Source organism: Oncorhynchus kisutch, linkage group LG19 (assembly GCF_002021735.2).
Source record: "Oncorhynchus kisutch isolate 150728-3 linkage group LG19, Okis_V2, whole genome shotgun sequence".
In the NCBI taxonomy this organism is placed as follows: Eukaryota; Metazoa; Chordata; class Actinopteri; order Salmoniformes; family Salmonidae; genus Oncorhynchus; species Oncorhynchus kisutch.
Window position 1 is genome coordinate 14699090 of NC_034192.2, and position 24616 is coordinate 14723705.

Below are 24616 nucleotides of genomic sequence, written 5' to 3' on the forward strand. Positions count from 1 at the left end.
TGTGTGTGTGTGTGTGTGTGTGTGTGTGTGTGTGTGTGTGTGTGTGTGTGTGTGTGTGTGTGTGTGTGTGTGTGTGTGTGTGTGTGTGTGGCATGCTGCAGGGGTGGCACAGGGAGAGGGGTGAGGTGTAGGGGAGAGGGGAGAGGGGAGGGGGGAGAGGGGAGTGGGGGTGGAACAGGTCAGGTAATGTGGCATGGCAAGGTCAATATTTTAGCTTGGCTGGTGCGTCCTAATTAAATTAGTAGAGCTCCGCTACATGGCATCGCACGCGAGCAAGCACGGAGATATGTAAACTCCTGCACTATCGTCGTGCCATATGCCAATTAATTTGTGGCATGAGGTGAAACGTAGCACAGCGTGCCAGTTAAGGGAAACATGACTGATTTGGATGAGTTTCAATGTGTTTCATCTAACAAGAATAGGCTACAGTAAGCAGAGCAGGGGATGGGGGCATTTTTGGAAATTAACATCACTAGGCTGGCTGCCCATTGATCAAATACAAAGCCCAGTGTGTTAGCGTGTGTGGATTTCTCGTTAGCCATTTTGATTTCAATAGAAGGACCTCGCGCTTGTTCAATATCAACAACATAACATGTGTAGCCTATTTGGCTAACAGGAAATGTATTTGCTACACAAACAGGGTTTAAAAAGTCATGCCTTTTTTTATGCCCTCGTGACCTAGGAGGTAGAAATATTGTTACAGACACTAACCATATGCCTTTTAGAAGATTAGGCTATAATTCAAGATTGTCAAAATACATCAGAAGGCTTCATTCAGGTCCAACCTGACACATCTCCTCTGACGGTGTCATCTCTAGGGCCATCCTTTTCCCACAGAAGAGTTAATATTGTATGAAATGGCTGTCATTCTCTCCCGTAGCCTTGAAGACTACAATGTAGTATACTCCTTTGACTATTTCTCCTTCAGAACTGTGAAAGAACCTACGAAAACTCACAAACATTGACGCACTTCAAACGTATAGAGCAGAGTGCATTTCTGAATCTACACTTCGCATAGGCCTATCTAATTGAGGGTTTTCAGTTCAAAGAAGAGTAGCTAATGAGCTTGATTTACTGTATGATGTGATGAATATTGAAAGACTAGAAGCAAAGGAATAAGATATAAAAGAGCACCTGTCATTAATTCATGATTAGTGATCTCAGCACCCACGCTCACTGAATAAGCATAGTCTGTGAAAAATAAAATGATGATATATTTATTATAAGAATAGCAGTTGTATATGGTGATGGAATAGGCATTTTACATGATAATAGTTTTTAAATGAAACAATAAAGCTATGAGTAGTCTACCATAACGGAAGCAAAATGAATGCCATAGCAACAGCATGTCGCTGCAAAATGTTCAATCCAAAGATACAGGAACAAACAAAAACTGATCTAAAACAGCAAGATACACTACATGACCAAAAGTATGTGGACAACTGCTCATCGAACATCTCATTCCAAAATCAAGGGCATTAATATGGAGTTGGTCCATCCTTTGTTGTTATAACAACTTCCACTCTTCTGGGAAGGTGTTCCACGAGAACATTGCTGAGGGGAACATTGCTGCGGGGACTTGCTTCCATTCAGCCACCAGAGCATTAGTAAGGTCGGGCACTGATGTTGGGCGATTAGGCCTGGCTCGCAGTTGGCGTTCCAATTCATCCCAAAGGTGTTCAATAGGGTTGAGGTCAGGGCTCTGTGCAGGGCTCTGTGTGAAGTTCTTCCACACCGATCTCGACAAACCATTTCTGCATGGACCTCGCTTCGTGCACGGGGACATTGTCATGCTGAAACAGGAAAGGGCCTTCCCCAAACTGTTGCCAAATAGTTGGAAGCACAGAATTGTCTAGAATGTCATTGTATGCTGTAGCATTAAGATTTCCCTTCACTGGAACAAAGGGACCTAGCCTGAACCATGAAAAACAGCCTCAGACCATTATTCCTCCACCACCAAACTTTGCTCTTGGCAATATGCATTGTGGCAGGTAGCGTTCTCCTGGCATCCGCCAAATCCAGATTCTTCCATCAAACTACCAGATGGTGAAGTGTGATTCATCACTCCAGAGAACATGTTTCCACAGCTCCAATCAAACTTTACACCACTACAGCCAATGCTTGGAATTGCGCATGGCAATCTTAGGCTTGTGTGAGGCTGCTCAGCCATGGAAACCCATTTCCTGAAGCTCCCGATGAACAGTTCTTGGAACTCAGTAGTGAGTGTTGTAACCAAGGACAGACAATTTTTACACGCTGCGCGCTTCAGCACTCGGCGGTCCCGTTCTGTGAGCTTGTGTGACCTACCACTTTGTAGCTTGAACGTTTTTGCTTCTAGACATTTCCACTTCACAATAACAGCACTTACAGATGACTAGGGCAGCTCTAGCAGGGCAGAGATTTGACAAACTGACCTGTTGGAAAGGTGGCATCCTATGACAGTGCCACAATGAAAGTCACTGAGCTCTTCAGTACAGGCCATTTTACTGCCGATGTTTGTCTATGGAGATTGCATTGTGTGCTCGATTTTATACACCTGTCAGCAACTGGTGTGGCTGAAATAGCCAAATCAACTCATTTGAAAGGGTGTCCAAATACTTTTGTATATATAGTGTAAATGTGTAACAAAACTATACAAATCCTGTATGACGGTAAAAACGACTGGAGAAACACGCAATAATGCAGCAATATAATTGGCCGACCGACGAATGAGGAAACGCACCCATATCGGCTTGCACATCACAACAATAATCTGATCCGCACTGGAAGTAACATGGCTCCCGTGGCCAAGCTCCAGAGAGTTCCAGCGATGCTGTTGGTGATGTTTATTTCGCTCGTTCTCCCAGCCGTGGCGTTTGACGGAGGGGACGCCGTCGCACTTCTGCTCGGGGTTACCACATCGGTGGTGGGCGTTTGTGCGTGCAGCGGGTTGGGTCATTTTTGACTGACATAACAAGAGTCGTGTGCCTTATTTTGCTGAAATGTGTGAAGTTGACTGAATGTAGAAGACAAAAAATTAACTACAAAACCAGGAATTTGAGAACAGGAACTGGGAGCATGCGCACTGTACCTGTCGGTTACTTCCTATCACTGAGAGATGGCACATTATGGACTATACATAATAGACTATGTTACCTTAATATGACACCAACATTTGATTTTGCTTGGACTTGAATTGAATATCTTGAGATCCTGTATAAGAATAATGTATGTCCCTTCAAAGAGTGTGATGATCAACTGTCCTTTCACAAAATATTGACATTGCCATGGCAGGTGAATTGCCATCTGACAACTGTTGCAAGCACAGTAGCTAAAGTGTGTTCTGTCAGAAATGCTTTCACCGCTCTTATAGCATAACACTGTTATTAAGCCCTCTTGATAGAAAATAAATACCTTAATTATTTGTAAATTGCATCTTGGCTCATGGGTCCTTCATTTCACACATACATGTACATGACCAGTGCCCTTTACTATATTGCTCACTAAAGGGAATGTGTAGCCTCTAATATTTAAACCATCAATGAAATGTCCTTAGCTTCTGTGTTGTAAAACAAATGACAGTGCAGACAATGTAAAGATTGAACACTGGTCTAGTATCGACTTTCTCCATACCAAACAACCTCCCCTTTGTGATAAGATATAGCTCAGGGGGGTCATGGAGAGATGCAGTGTGTGCAGGCTTTTGTTCCAGTCCAGCACAAACACTGCCGCCAATTCAAATAATTAGACCACAGCCATTTGAAGCAAGTGTATTGGAGATGAGCTGGAACAAAACCTCAGCACACTGTACTTCTCCATGACCAGTTGGTGACCCCTGAACTAGGCCATAGAAAAGCCTACACAACCCTGTTCTTTCAACAAATATCAATATTACATAAACAATGAAAGATGTACAATATTTTAGAGTTTGCCAGTCATTTGTTTCTGCTCCCAATGTTTCTCAATATTCTTTCTTTGAAACACAATAGTCTGTAGCCTGTGGGTGTGGGGTATGACATCACTGTGTTCTACTGACATAGCCTGGAAATGAAACGCACTGAAATTAGGAGGGAGCTGATAATTGAATGCACACACACGCACGCACGCACGCAGGCACTGACAAACACATACATACACGCACACGCGCACACACACACACGCACACACGCACACACACACACACAACACAACACAACACAACACACACAAACACGTACTGCATAAAGTGCTTGTTAATTATACATATGAGAAGTCAGTCTAGCCTGAGGTGAACCATCACCTAGTTTAACCTCTGCATTACCGTGACATATGAATTTATGACATGATACATGTAGCAATGTAATATAGCATTATTTAAAAATCACATTCTACATGTACTGGATTTGATTGTTGTTACACTTGGCTTCTGAATTAGTGTTGGGTGTAGGTCTAGTGCATAGGGACATATAGCTGCCTATAGGCTTAGTCGAATTAATTAATTAATATATATAGGTGGGCTATAAGCTAAACGCATATTATGCAGAAATGGGAATCTAATGCACTGGGTCTCAGAAAGAGTGATCCGGTCGCACTCTCTCCCAATGTACGCTATAATGACTGATGAAGGCAACGAGGGACTTGTGATGCTGCACCCATTGAGCAGATTGCCGTGAGAGACTATAGTGCCGCAACAAGAGACAAGACGCGTCTTGGATCACAAATCGGATCAGTGCGCATGCTCCGTCCGTTCCGTTTACTGTATATTCACTGTGGTAAAAGGGCAGGCAGGCAACAAACCAAGCTTCTTTTTTTTTTTTTACAACAAAGTGACTTCTACAATGTAAATAAGCTCCAAGGAAACCAAAAGGAATATCAACAGGTATGCTTTTAATTTATATCTTAGCAGTCCTTTCGATTTTTATTGGCCTAGTTACTGTGGCTTTGGATTCCAGTCAATTCATAGCGGGTACTTGGAAATTCTTCTGCCTAATGGACGTGCGGATTCGCTACACGGTAATGTTCAATCCAACAGTGAACGGTGAGAAATATATATTGTAGTCGAATGAATTCCAACAAAAATGCATGGGAACCGCTCATATAGCGCTCACCCGAAGGTTAGATAATGCTTAAAAGCGCATCTCCGCTATAATGACAGAATTCGGAAAATACAGTCCGTCACGAATAGCCTTTGTTTGATATGATCTTTTTTATTTTTTTATATATAAACGAATATGTCATGTTTTTGCAAAGCTATCTAGTATTGAATTGTTTATTTCATTCGTGATTTATTTGCATCGAAATGCAGAATTGGATTTATCATCTCATTGTTATAAACATCAATAAACAATTCATAGGGTAACAAATATAATTTTGACTAGACGGTGTTCTTTGTTAAAATGGTTGTGAGATTCGATAGTCTATTGCATAAAATCAAAGCTGAGCTGGGAAATAGATAAAATCCCTGGTCAATAAACCGCCTTAATCAGTTGAATAGCTTATTATAACGTTAACCGTGTAATTCCAGTCAACCGTTAATCAGACAAAAACATGGATGCTTTTAATTCTGTATGCAACATCCGTTCATTTTCAACAAAGCATGAAGGCACATGCTGAGTTTATTGTAAGCATCCCTTGGTCAGATCAATTCTGCAGGGTCTTTGGGTGTGATCAACAGCTTTCTTGCAGCATAATGTTAAACACGTTTTACAACATAATAAAACGTCCAAACATCGAACGGAAACCTTTTGTTTACCCCCTTTCTTACCAGACATAAGATGATATGCATTTCCCCTTTAATAGTGACTTAAAACGTTGTCGTAGCATAACAGTAGTTGTATTTTCTCTAATGTTCTGTCATTTCTAAAAGGGCGGCCCATAAAAGAAAGTCTATTATTGTAACCAGGATTAATGATTGTGTCTTATTAAGCTCATCTGTAGACAAACTATTCCAGCTAGGGCACTGCTCTGCACTGATTGCATACCATTATAAATGCAATGAGCAATTCGACTGAAAATGGAAAGTAAATTAAAAAGGGGAAATGGTAGTTTATCATACACCCAGATACAAGCTAAAGGGTGTGATGTAATGTAAAAACAGTATGAGTGAATCCTGATCAGTGGCTGGTATTTTTCAGGTATTTTTAGGTGTGATGAGACAAAAGAACAAAGGATGCCGTAGAAGAGAGGCTGCTTACAAGCCGGGAATCTGCTTCAAAACACAACAAATGGATCTATCGCCTCCCCCTGCCGCCTCCAGATAATGATACTTGGCTGAAGCTACTACATCTTTATGATCCCTCCTCCATCTATGGCGAACTATAGCCATGCAGGGGACCACAACATCTTGCAGAATGTCTCTCCTCTCGCCACGTTTCTCAAACTGACATCCCTGGGTTTTATCATTGGAGTCGGCGTCGTTGGCAACCTCCTGATCTCCATCCTACTGGTCAAAGACAAAAGCCTGCACCGCGCACCATACTACTTCCTGCTGGACCTGTGCGCCTCGGACATCCTGCGCTCCGCCATCTGCTTCCCCTTCGTCTTCACCTCTGTCAAGAATGGTTCCACCTGGACGTACGGCACGCTTACATGCAAAGTGATAGCCTTCCTGGGGGTGCTGTCCTGCTTTCACACAGCGTTCATGCTCTTCTGTGTGAGTGTGACACGCTACCTGGCCATAGCCCACCACCGCTTCTACACCAAGAGGCTCACCTTCTGGACGTGTCTGGCAGTCATCTGCATGGTGTGGACGTTGTCGGTGGCCATGGCCTTCCCCCCGGTGCTGGACGTAGGGACGTACTCCTTCATAAGGGAGGAGGACCAGTGTACGTTCCAGCACCGCTCGTTCAGAGCCAACGACTCCCTGGGCTTCATGCTGCTCCTCGCCCTGATCCTCCTGGCCACCCAGCTTGTCTACCTCAAGCTAATCTTCTTCGTCCACGACCGCCGGAAGATGAAACCAGTCCAGTTCGTGCCTGCCGTCAGCCAGAACTGGACCTTCCATGGTCCCGGGGCCAGCGGCCAGGCAGCGGCTAACTGGCTGGCGGGGTTCGGCAGGGGCCCCACCCCGCCCACCCTGCTGGGCATCAGGCAGAACAGCAATGCAGCGGGCCGGCGACGCCTGCTGGTGCTGGACGAGTTTAAGACTGAAAAGAGGATAAGTAGGATGTTCTACATCATGACCTTCTTCTTCCTCACACTGTGGGGCCCCTACCTAGTGGCCTGCTATTGGAGGGTGTTTGCCAGGGGCCCCGCGGTCCCAGGGGGGTACCTGACCGCAGCGGTGTGGATGAGCTTCGCCCAGGCGGGAGTCAACCCCTTTATCTGCATCTTCTCCAACAGGGAGCTCCGGCGCTGCTTCAGCACCACTCTCCTTTACTGCAGAAAGTCCAGGTTACCTAGGGAACCCTACTGCGTTATATGAAGGCTTGGGTTGTTTTTTCCCTTCCACTTCTCCACTGATTGATCTCAATTTGGGTTTGGTCCCATTGTACAGCTCTCTTTCTCTTCATCCTCCAGTTTCTCCTCCTCCTCCTCCTTCTATCTCTTCTGAGGCAGAAGTTGGACTGTCAATCACTCCCTTGGTTCTGTGATTGAACATCAAACATGGAGGTTGAAGGGAATGAAATAAGCAGGTAGCTGAGAACCCCTCCTATGTTTATGTTCTAGTAAACAACTGCTGTGGAAGGTTATTTAGAAGCAGAGAAGATGAAGAAAAAATAATCATTGGTGAAACTACAAAAACAAAGGACTGAGCCCTTGCTTTGGATATTTTGAAGATAATTCTTTGAGTTAAAAGATTTTGGTGAAAAAAACCCCCACAGAAAACTAAGAAACGATTTCCTCTAAAGAGTCACTGGAATTGTTTTACATTGAAAAGTTGCACTAAAAAGAAGATGTAAAGATGCTTTTTTTGATCTACGGTTGCATTGCAAGATGCAAGGACAACTTGTTTCCCCCCCTAACTAAACAATGAATTCTTTACTTTGCAACAGACATCCAATTCGCTGTATGTAAAGCAAAACAATGTTCGGTGACTAACTGTTGGAATACACCTTCACAAGAGGATTAAATTGGTTTTAATGTAAGTGATATCTTTTTCATTTTGGGGGGCGAGGGGGGCAGGGGGAGGGGGGTGGGCTTAATGAAGGGAATAATGATGTGTGGTTTTGAAGTTGCAACTTAAATCTAGAAATTATTTCTTGTAGTTTTACGATCCATGTGTCCCTATTGTCTGGAATAGTTCTTTTTCTGAATCTGCTCACATTTGACAAAAAAAAAACTAAGCATATTAAACGATGTTTGGACAAAAACTTGTTTTTTGAGAACAAACAAACCTTAAGAAAGACAATGAAGAAATACTTAAATGTGTCACATCCATGTTACCTAAACCCTGAAATATTGTTACAGTATTGCTGAAGCCACTCCAGGTGTTCTTGCCTTAATGGTTCTGATATTGTTCTGTTTTTCAGTTGTTTTGGATTTTCTCATCCACTCCTGAAAAATCCTTGACTCTATTCACATCAATGTCAAGTGCATGTTCATTTTCAAAAGCTGTTCCACACTCGTAAGCATCACGGGTCATACACTCAGCAGAGCAGCCCATTTTTTATTCTGCAAAGGTTTGCTATGTACACCCCACAGAGTGCTCAGAGCACAGGGAGTGTGTGTGTGTGTGTGTGCGTGGGCACATGTGTGTTTGTGTGTGAGTCTTCAGACAGCTGTCACTTCAAGACCAGAGCCTTATTATGAAATCTTGCACAATTTGTAAAAAGTGTTGAAGGAAAAAAAAACATTTAAGGCACACCGTCTTGTTTATTTATACTTTCCCTACATTTGCTCTCTACTGATTGTTTTCAATAACTAACTTTTTCTCTTGTGGCCATTTTAATATTTATTCTGTATTCTTTTTTGTATATTATAGATAGATTGTGTGTAAGTATGTGAGTCTTTCATTTTGAAGTCCCGAATGTGAGTACAGTTTAAATTACGATTGCATTCGCTGAAAGTTAACTGTGTAATCTGTTGAAAATAAAATTTTACATTTTGCAAACTTGTTTTTTTTCCTTTCACTGACAGAGATTTCATGTTCAATCCGGCCTTCAGGTTTGACCAAGTCAAGAGATTTGATCACTGTTCAGAAATCCCAAACTAATCTGATGTCTTATAACGCTCTTGTTTAGATTTTCTTGATTCCATCCGATAATCTATGTTGTATCAAAATAAATAAACTATAAATCCTCTTCCCTAGTTACAGTTCCATAGTACTTCCCCAATACAGTGGGTATCATAAGTATTCACCCCCCCCCCCTTCATTTCTTCGCATTTTATTGTCACAAAGTGGGATTAAAATAGATTTAATTCTATATTTCTTTGTAAATGATCTGTTTAATGTCAAAATGAAGAAAAAAAGTGAAACATTAATATACCTTAATTAAATAAGTATTCACCCCCCTGTGTTACAAGTTTCAAACATATTACAAGCACCTTTACCAGCGATTACAGCTGTGAGGCTTCTTGGGTTAGTCTCTAAGAGCATTGCACACCTGGATTGTGCAATATTTCCCCATTGTTCTTTTCAAAATGCTTCAAGCTCTTATAGGTTTTGGGGGACATGGCTAGACAGCAATTTTCAAGCAGGTTTAAGTCAAAACTGTAATTTGGCCACTCAGGAGCATTCACTGTCTTCTTGGTAAGCAACTCTAGTGTATTGTGAAATAACTACAATGTTGCAATTGAACGATGTAGCTGTTTTAAAATCACCAATCGGGGGGCGGACTGGTATCAGAAATCGGCCCTGACATATCTAACACACTGGATATTTTTTTTCCTTCAGGCCCCCATTATTAGCCAGATGATGATAATTTTGTACAAAACCCCCAAGTTAGACAGGTCCACTGGGCTAACAAGGGACAAGCCCATCTGGCATTTGCCCAAAATACCAGATGGGCTTGGTGACCAGTATGCCCCGGCCACCAATGGCCTCATGGTGGCATTCCTTCCTGTTTCCTTCCTGTGCTGCAGCTCAGTTCAGAAGTAAGAGTGTATATTTTTGTATCTGGGTGGTTTAATACATCATCCACAGCATAATTATTAACTGGACCATGCTTAAAGAGATATCCAATGTCTGAGGGTGTCACGACTTCTGCCGAAGTCGGTCCCTCTCCTTGTTCGGGCGGTGTTCGGCGGTCGACGTCACCGACCTTCTAGCCATCGCTGATCCATTTTTTATTTTCCATTGGTTTTGTCTTGTCTTCCATCACCCCTGGTTTCAATCCCATCTATTATATGTTGTGTATTTAACCCTCTGTTTCTCCTCATGTCTTTGTTGGTGACTGTTTGTTGTATGTTTTGTGCAAGTCATGTTCTGGTGTGCGACGGGTTTTGTACCCTATTATACTATTTTTGTATATATATATTTTTTAGTATTTATTAAACTGCTCCGTTTATACCAAGTTCATTCCCCTGCACCTGACTTCCCTGCCACCAGTACGCACCCATTAAGAAGGGCCCTTACATACTGTATGTTGTATGTATGGGGGACAGAGGAAGGGGTAAACATGAAAAATGAGGTCAATCCCTATTATTTCACACAGAATGAGTCCATCAAATGTATTACGTGATTTGTTATGTCAAAATGTACCCCTGAACTAATCTAGGCTTGCCTGAACAAAGGGGGTGAATACTTACGCAACAACTATATTTTAGTTAAACAATTTGAATACATTTTAAAAGATTTGTCAAATGTTCTTTTCAATTTGACGTTATGGAGTATTAACGACAAAATGACCACAATGAAATCCATTTTCAATCCCACTTTGTAACGCGACAAAATGTGAAGAAATCCAAGGCGGGTCAATTCTTATGATACCCACTGTACCTTGTGATCACGGTGGTGGCATCAATGTTGACAGGTTGATCAAGGTGCACAACAAGAAGCCATGCCATTGCCAATCTGCTTCTCTTGTGTCTAGATGTATTTATAGTGAATTGAGTTCTATGCTGTGTTTGTGTTGAAGGCTTCCCATTCATTCACTGTGTCATCTTCTGCCTTTGTGGAACGTGTACTTAAGCATCTTCATTTCTATGCCAGTCTCAAAAAATAACTGAATGACCTTAGCCCAGTTGCTTGCGAACACAAAATATGATGCTGAAATCATGGAAAGCTTGCTTGTAAACAAGACTTGTGAAGGTGCAGTTGACCTGAAAACCGTTTTAAGGGACTTTTTTTGCATAGCAAGGTAAGCAACTATTTCTGTTGGAGATGTCATTACTGCACCCCAAAAGGTCTCTGTCAGTTACTATATGGGTCTTGCAATCTATTTGTATTCGTCCGTTCTCTCTGAATACCATCATTACAGACCATTTTATGTTGATAATGGGAGGTTGTCAGGATTAGATCCTGGCCAGAAATGACATCGGCCCTAGTTTTGTATCTAACACTTTGTTTGTTTGCTTTCAGTAACAGCAGTCTTGATTTGTTTAGTGTTTAATGAAATGTTATGAGATTCTGACAGCGCTGAGAGGAGGGCTAAAATGAGGCAAACATAACCTTGTCTTGCATGGAGCTAGGATTGAAGTGGTTGCTCTGTGGCTGTGGAATGTTAACTGGGCCATTTTGCATGCATTTAGCTATGGGCCAGGGATGGCTGCAATGGTTATCACCTATCATGTGATGTTCATGTAGTACAATGCAGTTTGTGATCATGAAACCAATGGGATCCTTTCATCGCATTGCCATTTGGTCTCCTTGCATCTGTTTTCTCTTATCTGTAAAAGGACATTCATTGTCATTTACTAAACATCAACAAAATGTTGGTGGTTTCACAAGAAACTGTGTTGCACAGAATACAAAAGAATACTTTGGCCCAGGTATTTACCTCCAGTATAAAATAATACAATCAAGCTTTCTTTTATCCATGTATCACTGTGAATTGATATGTTCTATGCCAACAATGTTTTATATTGAATGATACTTTGGAAAGCATTTCCCCTTTTTAATTTAATTTTTTTAAATTGATGGTGGAAATGAATTTATCTCAGATCTGAGAACTGCTCTTGGGCTACCCTTAAATGACAGTGATCTTCTAATGAAGAATTACATCCTTTGTATGTCTCAGTGGTATTAAGTATCATTTTCATGGACTGCCAGTGGATGTGAAAACATAGTCTCACCCCCCAAGATCCTCAGTTGATAATCTGACTGCTGCAGAATAAATACCTTTCTGTTGACTCTGACACATTTGCTTTTTGATGGGGAATAATTCATCTGAGGCAGCCTTTTTGCACACCGCCTCTTAATTAATGCTTTGGTTAAAGGGTCTTTACCAACAAGCGCTCGGAAAAGGAAAACTGCCCAGAAATGGAGTGGACGACTCAGCCCTTGACAAAAAAAGCTACTCGGCGCAGGAATGTGAAGGGAGGATACTTCCTTTGCTCTTCATGAATCCACACATCACACACAAAGCCGCGTGTGGCTCTGCTAGAAGCTAGAGGTGCCATTGTGTTGTTCTTTGTGGCCTTTGTGTGTTACTGTACCCTTCCCAATGCATCACACATGCCATCCAAAGCAATAGGGAGTTAGGCCACTCCATTACCGGCCTGTTAGAACACGCTATAAAGCACGACAGGAGCCTCAAGGTCCCTGATTCCATCAGCCTCCTTTATAAAATATCACATACATGTATGTCTAAGAGTTATCGATGTTTCCAGGGATAGAGATGCTGCAATGTTGTTTCTACCAGGGTCAGGCATCCTGGGGGTTATAATTTTCCTTTATCAGGAAGCACCGTATAGAGCCTACTGTCCTGTATGACTAATGTGTCAACTGCTAATCGATACTGTAAGTGAAGGATAATGTGGGGATCATTGCATCCTACTGTGTGTAATGTGTGTGTTGTAAACACTGTGTGAAGGGGAAATAATGCATCGGTTTCACACCAGAGGCTTTGCCTGCCTTTCTAAAGATGAATGTAGGTTTAAAGTGTAAGTTCCCTTCTGCTCTCTATGTCCATTCATAACTCATTGTCATTTCTTAAAGCTACTATGTTATTAAACCAGCCGAGTTCAGCTGTTGTGATCTTATAACAAAACAGCTGGACTGATGCTGTTCAAATCCGTTTAGAGACAAGCTGGCCCTAAAAAGATGTGTGGTTGAAATATAAATGGAACATATTGTCTAATATGATGTATAATATGTATAGCGGGGTGGTTGATGGAAAGGGAAATATGGTAGATGGAGATGCTGGAATGAAAGTGAGCTATAAAATACAAGATGATGATTATCATTCCCTAGGGGCCGGCCTTGAAAATGTGTTGCTGTATTTATCGTCTAACACGCTGATATCTATTATGGAGGACTGAGGCTTTTGAATACAAATGATCAAGCAGATGTTTTTCCAATAGATTTGCATGTGGGTGTGATGGATAGAGAAGATACAGTGCCTTGCGAAAGTATTCGGCCCCCTTGAACTTTGCGACCTTTTGCCACATTTCAGGCTTCAAACATAAAGATATAAAACTGTATTTTTTTGTGAAGAATCAACAACAAGTGGGACACAATCATGAAGTGGAACGACATTTATTGGATATTTCAAACCTTTTTAACAAATCAAAAACTGAAAAATTGGGCGTGCAAAATTATTCACTCCCTTAAGTTAATACTTTGTAGCGCCACCTTTTGCTGCGATTACAGCTGTAAGTCGCTTGGGGTATGTCTCTATCAGTTTTGCACATCGAGAGACTGACATTTTTCCCCATTCCTCCTTGCAAAACAGCTCGAGCTCAGTGAGGTTGGATAGAGAGCATTTGTGAACAGCAGTTTTCAGTTCTTTCCACAGATTCTCGATTGGATTCAGGTCTGGACTTTGACTTGGCCATTCTAACACCTGGATATGTTTATTTTTGAACCATTCCATTGTAGATTTTGCTTTATGTTTTGGATCATTGTCTTGTTGGAAGACAAATCTCCGTCCCAGTCTCAGGTCTTTTGCAGACTCCATCAGGTTTTCTTCCAGAATGGTCCTGTATTTGGCTCCATCCATCTTCCCATCAATTTTAACCATCTTCCCTGTCCCTGCTGAAGAAAAGCAGGCCCAAACCATGATGCTGCCACCACCATGTTTGAGTGGGGATGGTGTGTTCAGGGGGATGAGCTGTGTTGCTTTTACGCCAAACATAACGTTTTGCATTGTTGCCAAAAAGTTCCATTTTGGTTTCATCTGACCAGAGCACCTTCTTCCACATGTTTGGTGTGTCTCCCAGGTGGCTTGTGGCAAGCTTTAAACGACACTTTTTATGGATATCTTTAAGAAATGGCTTTCTTCTTGCCACTCTTCCATAAAGGCCAGATTTGTGCAATATACGACTGATTGTTGTCCTATGGACAGAGTCTCCCACCTCAGCTGTAGATCTCTGCAGTTCATCCAGAGTGATCATGGGCCTCTTGGCTGCATCTCTGATCAGTCTTCTCCTTGTATGAGCTGAAAGTTTAGAAGGACGGCCAGGTGTTGGTTGATTTGCAGTGGTCTGATACTCCTTCCATTTCAATATTATCGCTTGCACAGTGCTCCTTGGGATGTTTAAAGCTTGGGAAATCTTTTTGTATCCAAATCCGGCTTTGAACTTCTTCACAACAGTATCTCGGACCTGCCTGGTGTATTCCTTGTTCTTCATGATGCTCTCTGCGCTTTTAACGGACCTCTGAGACTATCACAGTGCAGGTGCATTTATACGGAGACTTGATTACACACAGGTGGATTGTATTTATCATCATTAGTCATTGTTTGAAGCCTGAAATGTTTGAAGCCTGAAATGTGGCAAAAGGTCGCAAAGTTCAAGGGGGCCAAATACTTTCGCAAGGCACTGTATCTGTCTATAATGACCAACCAAACACTCTTTATTTTCCCCAGCCCGCCATGCCACCATGCCACCATGCCACCATGCTTCTGGCTTTAAAAAAAAGAATATCTCCGCTTTAAATATTAACTGATTAAAACGTGGATGATGCTTCAAAGGTTTCACCTTAAACAGCATTTTTTTCTCCAATGTAAGATTTAGAGGAGCACAAGAAAAAAAATTCAGGAGATACATTACATCAACTTGCAGGGGATTTAGGCTGGGCAGAACCACTCACTTCACACCTTGTAAAGGCAGAGGAGATTTCTGGGGTTGCTGTATTTTCTTGACAACACTTTGACAGGCAGGAGGGCGACTTTATTTATTTATTTACCCACCGTATTTGTGTATCTGTCTATTTACTTGGGTTGTTATTTATTTACTTCCTGTGGTGATGTACAGACATGGACTTCAATGGTACCCTGGGGAGGGATGCCACTGTCAGTGTTTTCGCTGTCCTCCTCTCCTGCAAACTGGATTAGGGTGCCATGTATCAGCTGGGGGGTGAGCTATGGTGCTATAGGGCTATGGTGCTATGGTTCTATGGGGCTATGGAGACTGTGTATCAGTCTTATCCTGTCCCAGCGGTCAAAACAGGTTGAAATGACATCACTACAACCATTTTTATCATGCCACCATTTCAACCAGTTTTGCCCCGTGTTGTGGTGTTTCACCTTACTTCATGACCCCACTGGCCATAGTGGATGGTCAGTGCAAACATACTGTGTATACTCAGGCACAGTCAAGGGTAGGCTAGCTTGGTAGATCAATTTGTGGTTCAGCTAATGTTGTGTTCCTTGTCGTAGGTTATGACATGTCAGCAAATGATAGAGGAGTTGGAAAAAATACAAAACAGATTTGAGACTCGGCTAGGGGTATGCAGAATATCATAGACCCTGAAGACTGAGGTTGGGAGTGGATATTGTTCAGAGAATGGTGGGCAAGCCCATGCTGACTTACCATGTTCTGATGTTACATGCTGACTACACCGGCCATTATGTCCATCCACAGCAGATGCGATCAGGTTAAAATATCAAAACCGATTTTAGGGGGAGGTCGAAACACACATGAAACATTCATGGACATTTAACTAGCTAGCTGTTCCTCGCTAGTTTGTCCTGGGAGATGAACATTGGGTTGTTACTTTATCTGTCATGCATATGGTCCTCTTTTTAGCTGGTTCTTTGTAGAATTTTCACCTGGAGTCCTACAAAATCTTGTGTTTTTCTACTCTGACGATTAATCCACTGATAAAAAGGGAAACCTAGTTTGTTTTTTGTTACTTATCTTCCATGATGTTCTCCTCGTTGGTCTTTCAAGCATCCACGTGGGCTTGTATCTTCCAGTAAGGAACGGACCTGCAGAGCATGGCACGTCTCAAATAGAACCAAGTTCTACTTTGGCGCTTGGCTACGCTGACGCTCGTTCACAAGTGTGAGCGGTGTGTGTGAAATTATATAATAACATGTATGTGTAAACATAAAAACAAAACAAAAAAATGCTTGCACAGGCAGCGTGGCCGATGAGGTTTGCGTGTTAGAATGAGTGGAGAATGCTGGCATAGCTTGGTTTGGTATAATCCGCACAAGGATTACTTGCGTCTTTCATGCTAGATTAAAGTCTCCCATGATACTCATTGTGTTGTCCAAATCCTGATGGGAAATCAATGGGTCTGATACAAAATATCCCCATTGCCATGATCGCTGTTATCGTAGTCGTCCCTGTCATCATCGTCATCATCTTCACGGAATGTGTTTCTGACTCAGATCCTAATCATAGCCTTTTCTTTTTTCAATAGATTACACATCCAGAGACCAGGTAATGGTCTTTCTGTCTGTATAGATTATCATCTTAACTGTAACTGGGCTTACAGAGAGAAATTTAGTCTAACACACAGTAGATGTGCTGGTGTGAAATGTGGAGAAATGTGGAAAATATCTAGTCAGCAGATGAAAAGGAATATTTAGGTCACATGAAAATTGAATAGGTATCCCTGATTGTGGGTTATATAGTGAAAGAAAACCTAAAAACATATCAATTCTTGCAGGAGATACATAACTACAGTTCAATATCTGCTGCAAACATTGTATCTAACTGTTTTGAAATATTTAGAGGTTTCCCCTGTCCATGGAGTATTATTGACTTTGGGGAAGGAGAAACATCATACTTCATAAAACCAGCTTTGCAGAGGGCATGTGACATGCTAAAAGCAATGATATATGCATTACCGTGTCTATTTACAAAATGTAACCATTCATATTGCATAACAGGGGTTTATCTATTCTAAGGACTAATGTAATGTATTATAATATTAAAGAGATAGTCCTGCATTTATGTATGTATTCACATGTTAACCCAGTGAACGCAAATATATATTTCTTTGCTCTGTGCATGCGTATGTTTTGCATTGCTTGCTGTTTGGGGCTGGGTTTCTGTATAGCACTTTGTGCTGATGTTAAAAGGGCTTCATAAACACAGGCCTGTAGGCCTCCATAGGGTGGTAGCCTTATATGAGAAAGCAATTCTATCCAGTTCACTCACTCACTCACTCACTCACTCACTCACTCACTCACTCACTCACCCACTCACTCACTCACTCACTCACTCACTCACTCACTCACTCACTCACTCACTCACTCACTCACTCACTCACTCACTCTCTCTCTCTCTCTCTCTCTCTCTCTCTCTCTCTCTCTCTCTCTCTCTCTCTCTCTCTCTCTCTCTCTCTCTCTCTCTCTCTCTCTCTCTCTCGATGCATATGCTGTACATATGTGGTGACAAATGAACACAAGCAATGGTGAAAATGTTCATGAAATTGAGATGAAATGACTCAAGTGAGCCAATATATACAGATGACAGCATACTGCATATTTGTCATTTATCTAATACAAAATACCAGCTATCCCAACTTGTCTTGTTGTCATTGTTGTTGACATTGAAGGATGACACCTACATTAATTCATTGTCATGCCACTCACGTTTCTATCATGTTTTATTTGTACCAGAATATCAATCAATCAAATGTGTTTATGAAGCTCTTTTAACATCAGCACAACGTGCTATACAGAAACCCAGCCCCAAACGCCAAACAGCAAGCAATGCAATATGTGAAACCCTTGCCTCTGTGCATGTTTTGTTCAGTCATAGCAATTACATTATTTGAAAATGTCGTTGCTTCTGTTATTAAAATGTGTGGTTACTGAATGATTCATCTTTTTGGCTAATGAAAAAGATAACCTGCTGTAACGAATCAAACATTTTCTGCACTCTACTAAAACCTTAATGAGGATTTGTGTAATATTTGAGGAGGAATAATCATGCCTAAGGCTAATGAAGAAAGTTTTGTACAAGCAGTGTGTTCATTATTCTGCTATATTCTGCTATTGTCCATTTGTGGAGCTACTGTTTCTGAATAGGGAGCTATAGCACAACTGAGCATTGGTTCTCTTTTCAAAGCTGTTGAATTGATATATGAGGTTTTGTGCAGTTCTGTACATCCTGGCACTTTTCATCATTAGGAGCACTTGAACAAATTGTGCACATCAGTCTTTGGCATTGGATTTACGTGAGGGCAAAGCAATCATTAGGCCCAATGACTTTTCTTTTGGAGTTCGCACATTTGCCAAAATGACATACATTACCAGCTTGCAAATGCTCTTCACTTTATTTAGGAAATGTTTGATTTTACGGGCTATAGCGTAGTTATAGGAAGCCAAGACCTGCTTTACATTATGTACCTGATGCTGGATACGTGTAGGCATTTCTTGAAAAATATGTGTTTTGGCTTTGGATATAATGGATACATGCTATACTATCATCACTGATGCACCACTGAATGTTGAATAAGTACTGCACACCCTAAGCTAATTATGCCTATGCATTGGAAAGTATAAATACTGGTGAACAAAATGTTTGTTTATGAGTATGAAGGAGAGGAGAAGAGTGATACAGTCAGTCCTGCTGTCTGTAACACAATTTCCCCGGAGCTAAACAGTAAGCACCAGGGCGAGCACCATGATGAGTCATCCTGCACATGACTCCTCTATGCATGCAGTACAAACCTCTGTCACGCCCTGACCTTACAGCGACATTTTATTTCACTATTTGGTTAGGTCAGGGTGTGATTTGGGATGGGCATTCTATTTTGTCCATTTCTTTGTTTTGGCCGAATATGGTTCCCAATCAGAGGCAGCTGTCCTTCGTTGTCTCTGATTGGGAATCATATTGGGGTAGCGTTTTTTCCACATGTGTTTGTGGGTAGTTATTTTCTGTTTAGTATCTGTTTACCTGACAGAACTGTTCGCTTTCGTTTTGTTACTTTCTTCGAGTGTTTCTTTGATTAATAAAATCACGAACCCTTTCCACGCTGCGCTTTGGTCCACTCCTTCCGACGACATGCGTTACAAACTCAGAGTTAGTTTCTGAATCAGTTGCGTCCCAAATGGCACCCTATTCCGTACATAGTGCAATACACTAGCTAGCTAGTACATGCTACCTAGCTAGTGCATCTAATTCTAAATGTAATTTGACCACCCGGGCTGTTGGTGGGGTTAATGCACCATCCTCTCTGGCACAGTTCAACATCCTGTCTCATCTGGGATGTCTCACAGTGTCTGTGGCTTGAAAATGTATCTGCTTTCACCACTGTAGGCTATGAATTCACAAAGCCACTTGCACAGTGCTTATATGGTGGTGCCTCAATATAGCTTACGGTGGACTTGTTTTTTATTAACACACTCATGAATGTTATGTTCATAGAATTTAAGCTTTGTATACTTGTTTTTCCCCAATTGTTTTTGCACGGTAGTGTTTAAATGATTCCAATTGAATTTATCATAAAACCTTTATTATCATCATTTCAGACTGATTCATGATTCCAGTATGTACTGTATACACATAACAATGTAATGTTACACAATGTAAATGTTTGTGTGAGTCTTCCGCCTCTTCCTTTGCAGCTCACTGGAGGCCCATGGTGTTCAAGCCTCCAACTTTTCTTTCATAACAGTGGATGTTTGTATCATGGCCATACCGAGCAAACAAGATAGGGCCCAGTTCACAGGATATCCACTGTTTCATGTATGGATATATGCACTGAATTAAAGAAAATTAAAGACTTGGAAATGACATAACAGCAATTCTGAAGGTAGGTACTTGAAATACTGACAGTATATTCAAAGTGCTGTGTTGAAATATCAAGTAGCAAAAAGAGTGAAGCTCAGTTTCATTATCAGCTGAAATAAAATAAAGACGGGGAATTTGGAGAAAGCATTTCCTTCCTCCTTCTCTAAACCAATTTCAGACCTTAGGCCGCAACTCTAGAAGAAGAAGCAAAACATAAAAAAACATATGTTGTTGCGTTACTGTGGAAAGAAGCGGTTCATTAGCCTCCAGCCTCTGAGATTAGTTGTGCAGAACAGTAAGAGGAGTCAGCCACATCTGGGCCAGTGAGACCTCCTCAGGATCCACACAGGCTGAGTCCTAAATGGCAACCTATTCCCCACAGAGTGCATTACTTTTGACCAGGGCCCATAGGGCTTTAGTCAAAAGTAGTGCGCTATATACACTCTTATAAGTAAAGGTGCCCGGAAAGACGTTTTGGGTTGCCACACCGGCGGAACCTTTCCAGTTTAAAAAGGTTCCTTGAGGAACCCCTCTGAAAAGAGTCTTCGAAGAACCCCGGTGTAAAGGTTTCGAACCGGAACCTTGTTGTGATGGGGGGGATTCAATTTTGAACCTTTTTAATAATATATTGTAGAGGTGGCAGCCTATCAGATTGGAGGCATGGCTTACTGGAGGCGTGGCTTTCTGAAAGTTATTTTTGGTCACCCTTTAACGTAAATGTCATTGCTGTTTGTCATGTTTAGTTGTACACTGCAAATTAAAAATGTTTCTTGAACATTTATGATTATTACCTATTCTAATATAGTATTAATAATATTAACACAGCTGATTACATACTGTAGTAAAGTGATAACTAGTGATGATGAAAATAAGCTTCCCTGAAGCTTTGAGTATTTCCAGCCAATTGTGTCTATAAAATAGGTTAATTATGCTAGGCATTGATCAACATACAGTGTACACTAATGGTACTTCTGGTCGAAGCTTCGGACGTCACTGATACAAGCATCGGCATACTGCTATTTTGACACAGAACTCCGGTATCAAATATAACTTGTGGTCCCCTGTGGCTCAGTTGGTAGAGCATGGCACTTGCAACTCTAGGGTTTTGGATTCGATTCTCATGGGGGATCAGTACTAACAATTGTGAAAATGTGGTCACTCACTGCTGAAAGTCGCTTTGGATAAGAGCGTCTGCTAAAATATAAATGTAATGGTAACTATTCCAACTTTGGGATTTGGATAAGCCCTTCAGGAATTCAGACACCTCGGTTTAGCGTCATTAAAGCTACAAAACTGTCAGTGCTCAACCTTAAAATGTGATGACATGAACAGGAATGACGGAAGGCCAAAAAAAGATTGAGCTTTGCCTCTACTCCAGGGTTTCAACAGGAACCCGTTGCTACATTGAACCATTTGATTTGATTAGGATCTCTTTTAGTCCTCATTTGGACTAATCTTCCCAGAGTCCATCTTCTAAGAACCATTCAAGTTTCCTCCAAGAACCACTCAACTAACTGAAGGTGCAAATATGAACTAGCAATGGTTCCCTGATGAACTCCAGTGGTTCCTTGAGGATCTCCAGGGTTCCTCGAGTCACCACTAGTTCTAAGAGTGTAGGGAATAGGCACCCATCCCATTTGGGATGCAAACACAGTTGCTCAGAGGCCGTCCTCACTGCTCTCAGTCCTTCCCTCACTAACTCAGTCATCCGTGGCTGAAACCAAAGGAGGACTGCTGTGGCCCCGGGTCTGCATGCATGCAGCCTCTCTTGGGTCAAGAGCAATCCATGGCTAAATTAGATCAGTGATTCTGGTTCACTCTAATTACTTCAATGAATGGTCGGTCATATCATCACAAATCACGAGTCAGCTTTTTTTCTACTTCTGTGAAACTTAAAGTGGCATCAGCAGTTTTAACAATAACAAAGCAAACTCTCCAACACGGTAAAAAGCTGAGGGACGGGGCTGGAGAAATGTACCCACCACTCTTACTCTCAGATTAATTTACAGAGCTATGGATGCAAGGACTGACCATCCATGATATCATCATGATCGTTTTAACCATGTTTTAAGTCTATATAGTGTTTGTTTCAATTTACTTTGTTTACAAACCTTAGAGTAAAATAAGCTTATATTTTGCTTGTTGAGCTTGTAAGTTATATTCTTCAAGAATCAATGGGTACATATCGTTGATTTATAAGTCAACTGCAGATTGCCCCTTTAAAGGCCTAGTACACTAGAGTTTGGGATGTCTGTGCGGCCTTTAAGATCATAGGGCCAGGAGTATTTCCTGACCATGTGACCTGATCGAGAAAAATGCTGTACAATTTGAGCCTGGAGTTTTTCCTGGTCAGGTTATAGTACATGGTGAGGAAAAACTCCTGGTCCCTGCTTATCTCAGTCATTTCAATGTTAAGCCATGGAGTGACAGCTGTCCTCTGCCTCCTGAGGTGGTGTAGTCCTGCGCTACATACGCTACAAGGTCATGAACAGCCAAAACCATATTTTTCATGAAATTAGATGATATTTGGATGAAACCAGATCCAAGTATGATAACCAAAGTATGAAAAAATGACTGTTGATGCTACATTGATAAAGTTTGATCATAAAGTTACTGGTCCCCTCCCCCATGTCAAACACTTGGATTCATTATTAAGGAAATAGATTGACATTATCCTAACTCTCATTTTAATACACCAATGGAAACATGATATTCTCTCACCGAATTTAAATAAGTCCCTGGTCTCTTACAGTGTAAAAAGTAATTGCCTAACTCATTAAAGCAATTGAGTAGTGGTTATTCAAACATCTCCAACTGCCAGTAGAACTCAAATCATATAAGGGGCACTGACTCAGATGTCAATCAGATGTTCTTATTACTTCATGTTTATGAGTATTCTCAACAAATATTAGGTTATTGAGTAAATCTAACTTTATTTATCTGAGTTCTGCTAATCTAAAATGTAGTTTTTGCAAGCTATATTATTTAATGTTTTAAAGTCAATCTTACATTTATTAAGTAAGTAGTTCTTACTTGATTCTATTATGTTTGACGTCTTTACTTAAAATAATTAAGTAGTAGTCAGACACATTGATATTTGAGTAAAAAAACACTTGATTTATTTGTGTTGTGCTAATGTAGAATTATTACGTGTTTGCAAGTTATTAATACTTAAAGATGCACTATGCAGAAATTGCTCTGCCATTATAATAGTTTTCCTAATTTCAGTTTATGTGACAAAACAACCAAGTATAGTGTAGAGAATCATTGTACCATCTAAACCACTGTGAAATATCATCTCTACAGTATAACCAAAAATATTGTATTTTCAGCTGGTGTACAAAAACGAAAGAAAAAGATGCAAAAATTAAACTTGAAAATGGGAAGATTAGAAGAAAGGCACATAGAACAGATCTACCGCTTCTTTGACTTGCATTCAATGAGAATCTATAGATGAGATCTATAACTCACATTTCTGTGAATTTTGTCTGGCGCCCAACAAGTTACATAATGCAGCTCTAATAGTGATAGCTGAATCTGTTTTTAGAGGACTGTGGGTAGTTCAACATTTTTAGACTTTATAATACTTTTACACGATGGTATATGCATGTTTGAAGAAAGAAAGTAATTTTTGAAAATAGAATTAAGCAGTTTGTTGTGCTATGAATTGATCATGATGAATGGATATCAAAACCGTCAAGTAAATTGACATTCAATAATGAGACAAGCCATTTCCACCATCAAACAGGTGACGTGGGAGTGGATAACTGGCTCAAAGGATGTGTGTGGAGGTGAAGGAAGCATGGAGAGGTCAGCGATAGCAAGCAATGCAGTGGATGAAGGTGCAAGGAGAGTGTGGTGAATGGCTAGATGTGGTTATGGACAGCGAGGAAGAAGAAGAATAGCCGAGTGTAGTGGAAAGATGTGTGTTGAGGAAGAATGGCGCCAGACATGGTAAAGAAGAATCGGAGTGAAACGTTTTCAGAAAGTGGACCCTTGCCCTTTGGCGGATACATTTGCTGTTTCTGGTGGTTGGTGGGTGAGAAAGGGTACAGTTGAATCAGAGAAGGTAACTTGAAGTTGACTTGGGATATTTGTTTGTGTTTCTTCTGACCGGTTGCTTGCTTTGCTCTTAGGAAGAGAGAACCATTGAAAGGAGTGCTTTCTGGTGTAGCGTGGAGGTGGAACAATTGAAGTTGAAAATTCCTGCCGTTTGTGACACCCGCCGTTTGTTGCGACGCAGACCTGGTGGGGAGCGTGATGAAACAGAGGAGTCACTGTCAGTCCTTTTGAGTTTTGTGTCTTTACCCGGCAAAGTCATGCTAGGATATATCAGGGATCCTGTTAGAGCGTTAGCACAGAATCCACTGTGTTGTTTCAGTGTGTAGGAGGGAGATTCCAAGATGTGGGACGTGTGAGGAAGTCATGGAACAGAATTCCCAATCTGGCCCACATACCATCACGACCACCTAATCACCCCCAGCTTTTAATTAGCTCATTCATCCCCCTTCCTCTCCCCTGTTACTATTCCCCAGGTCGTTGCTGTAAATTATGTGTTCTCAGTCAACCTAACTCGTAAAATAACATTTAAAAAATTCTAATAATAACAACTGAGGATTGTATAGTTTTGGTGGATAAA

General features: G+C 41.2%; 2 protein-coding genes across 3 annotated transcripts; both read left to right on the top strand.

Moving 5' to 3' along the window:
* Positions 1-2773: 2773 nt before the first annotated feature.
* On the top strand, positions 2774-2944 carry LOC116355058 (small integral membrane protein 30). Its single transcript, XM_031798275.1, has one exon. The coding sequence runs from the start codon at positions 2774-2776 to the stop codon at positions 2942-2944; it is 171 nt and encodes a 56-aa protein (XP_031654135.1).
* Positions 2945-4484: 1540 nt separating this feature from the next.
* Positions 4485-9010, top strand: gpr85 (G protein-coupled receptor 85). Of its 2 annotated transcripts, none has more exons than XM_020509489.2 (2): positions 4485-4837; positions 6093-9010. In XM_020509489.2, exon 2 carries the CDS (start codon positions 6248-6250, stop codon positions 7379-7381), a length of 1134 nt encoding a protein of 377 aa, XP_020365078.2. In that variant the 5' UTR covers positions 4485-4837; positions 6093-6247; the 3' UTR covers positions 7382-9010. The 2 variants fall into 2 exon arrangements, with proteins under 2 accessions (XP_020365078.2, XP_020365079.2); XM_020509490.2 differs by having other exon boundaries at positions 4637-4996.
* The last annotated feature ends 15606 nt before the right edge of the window (positions 9011-24616 follow it).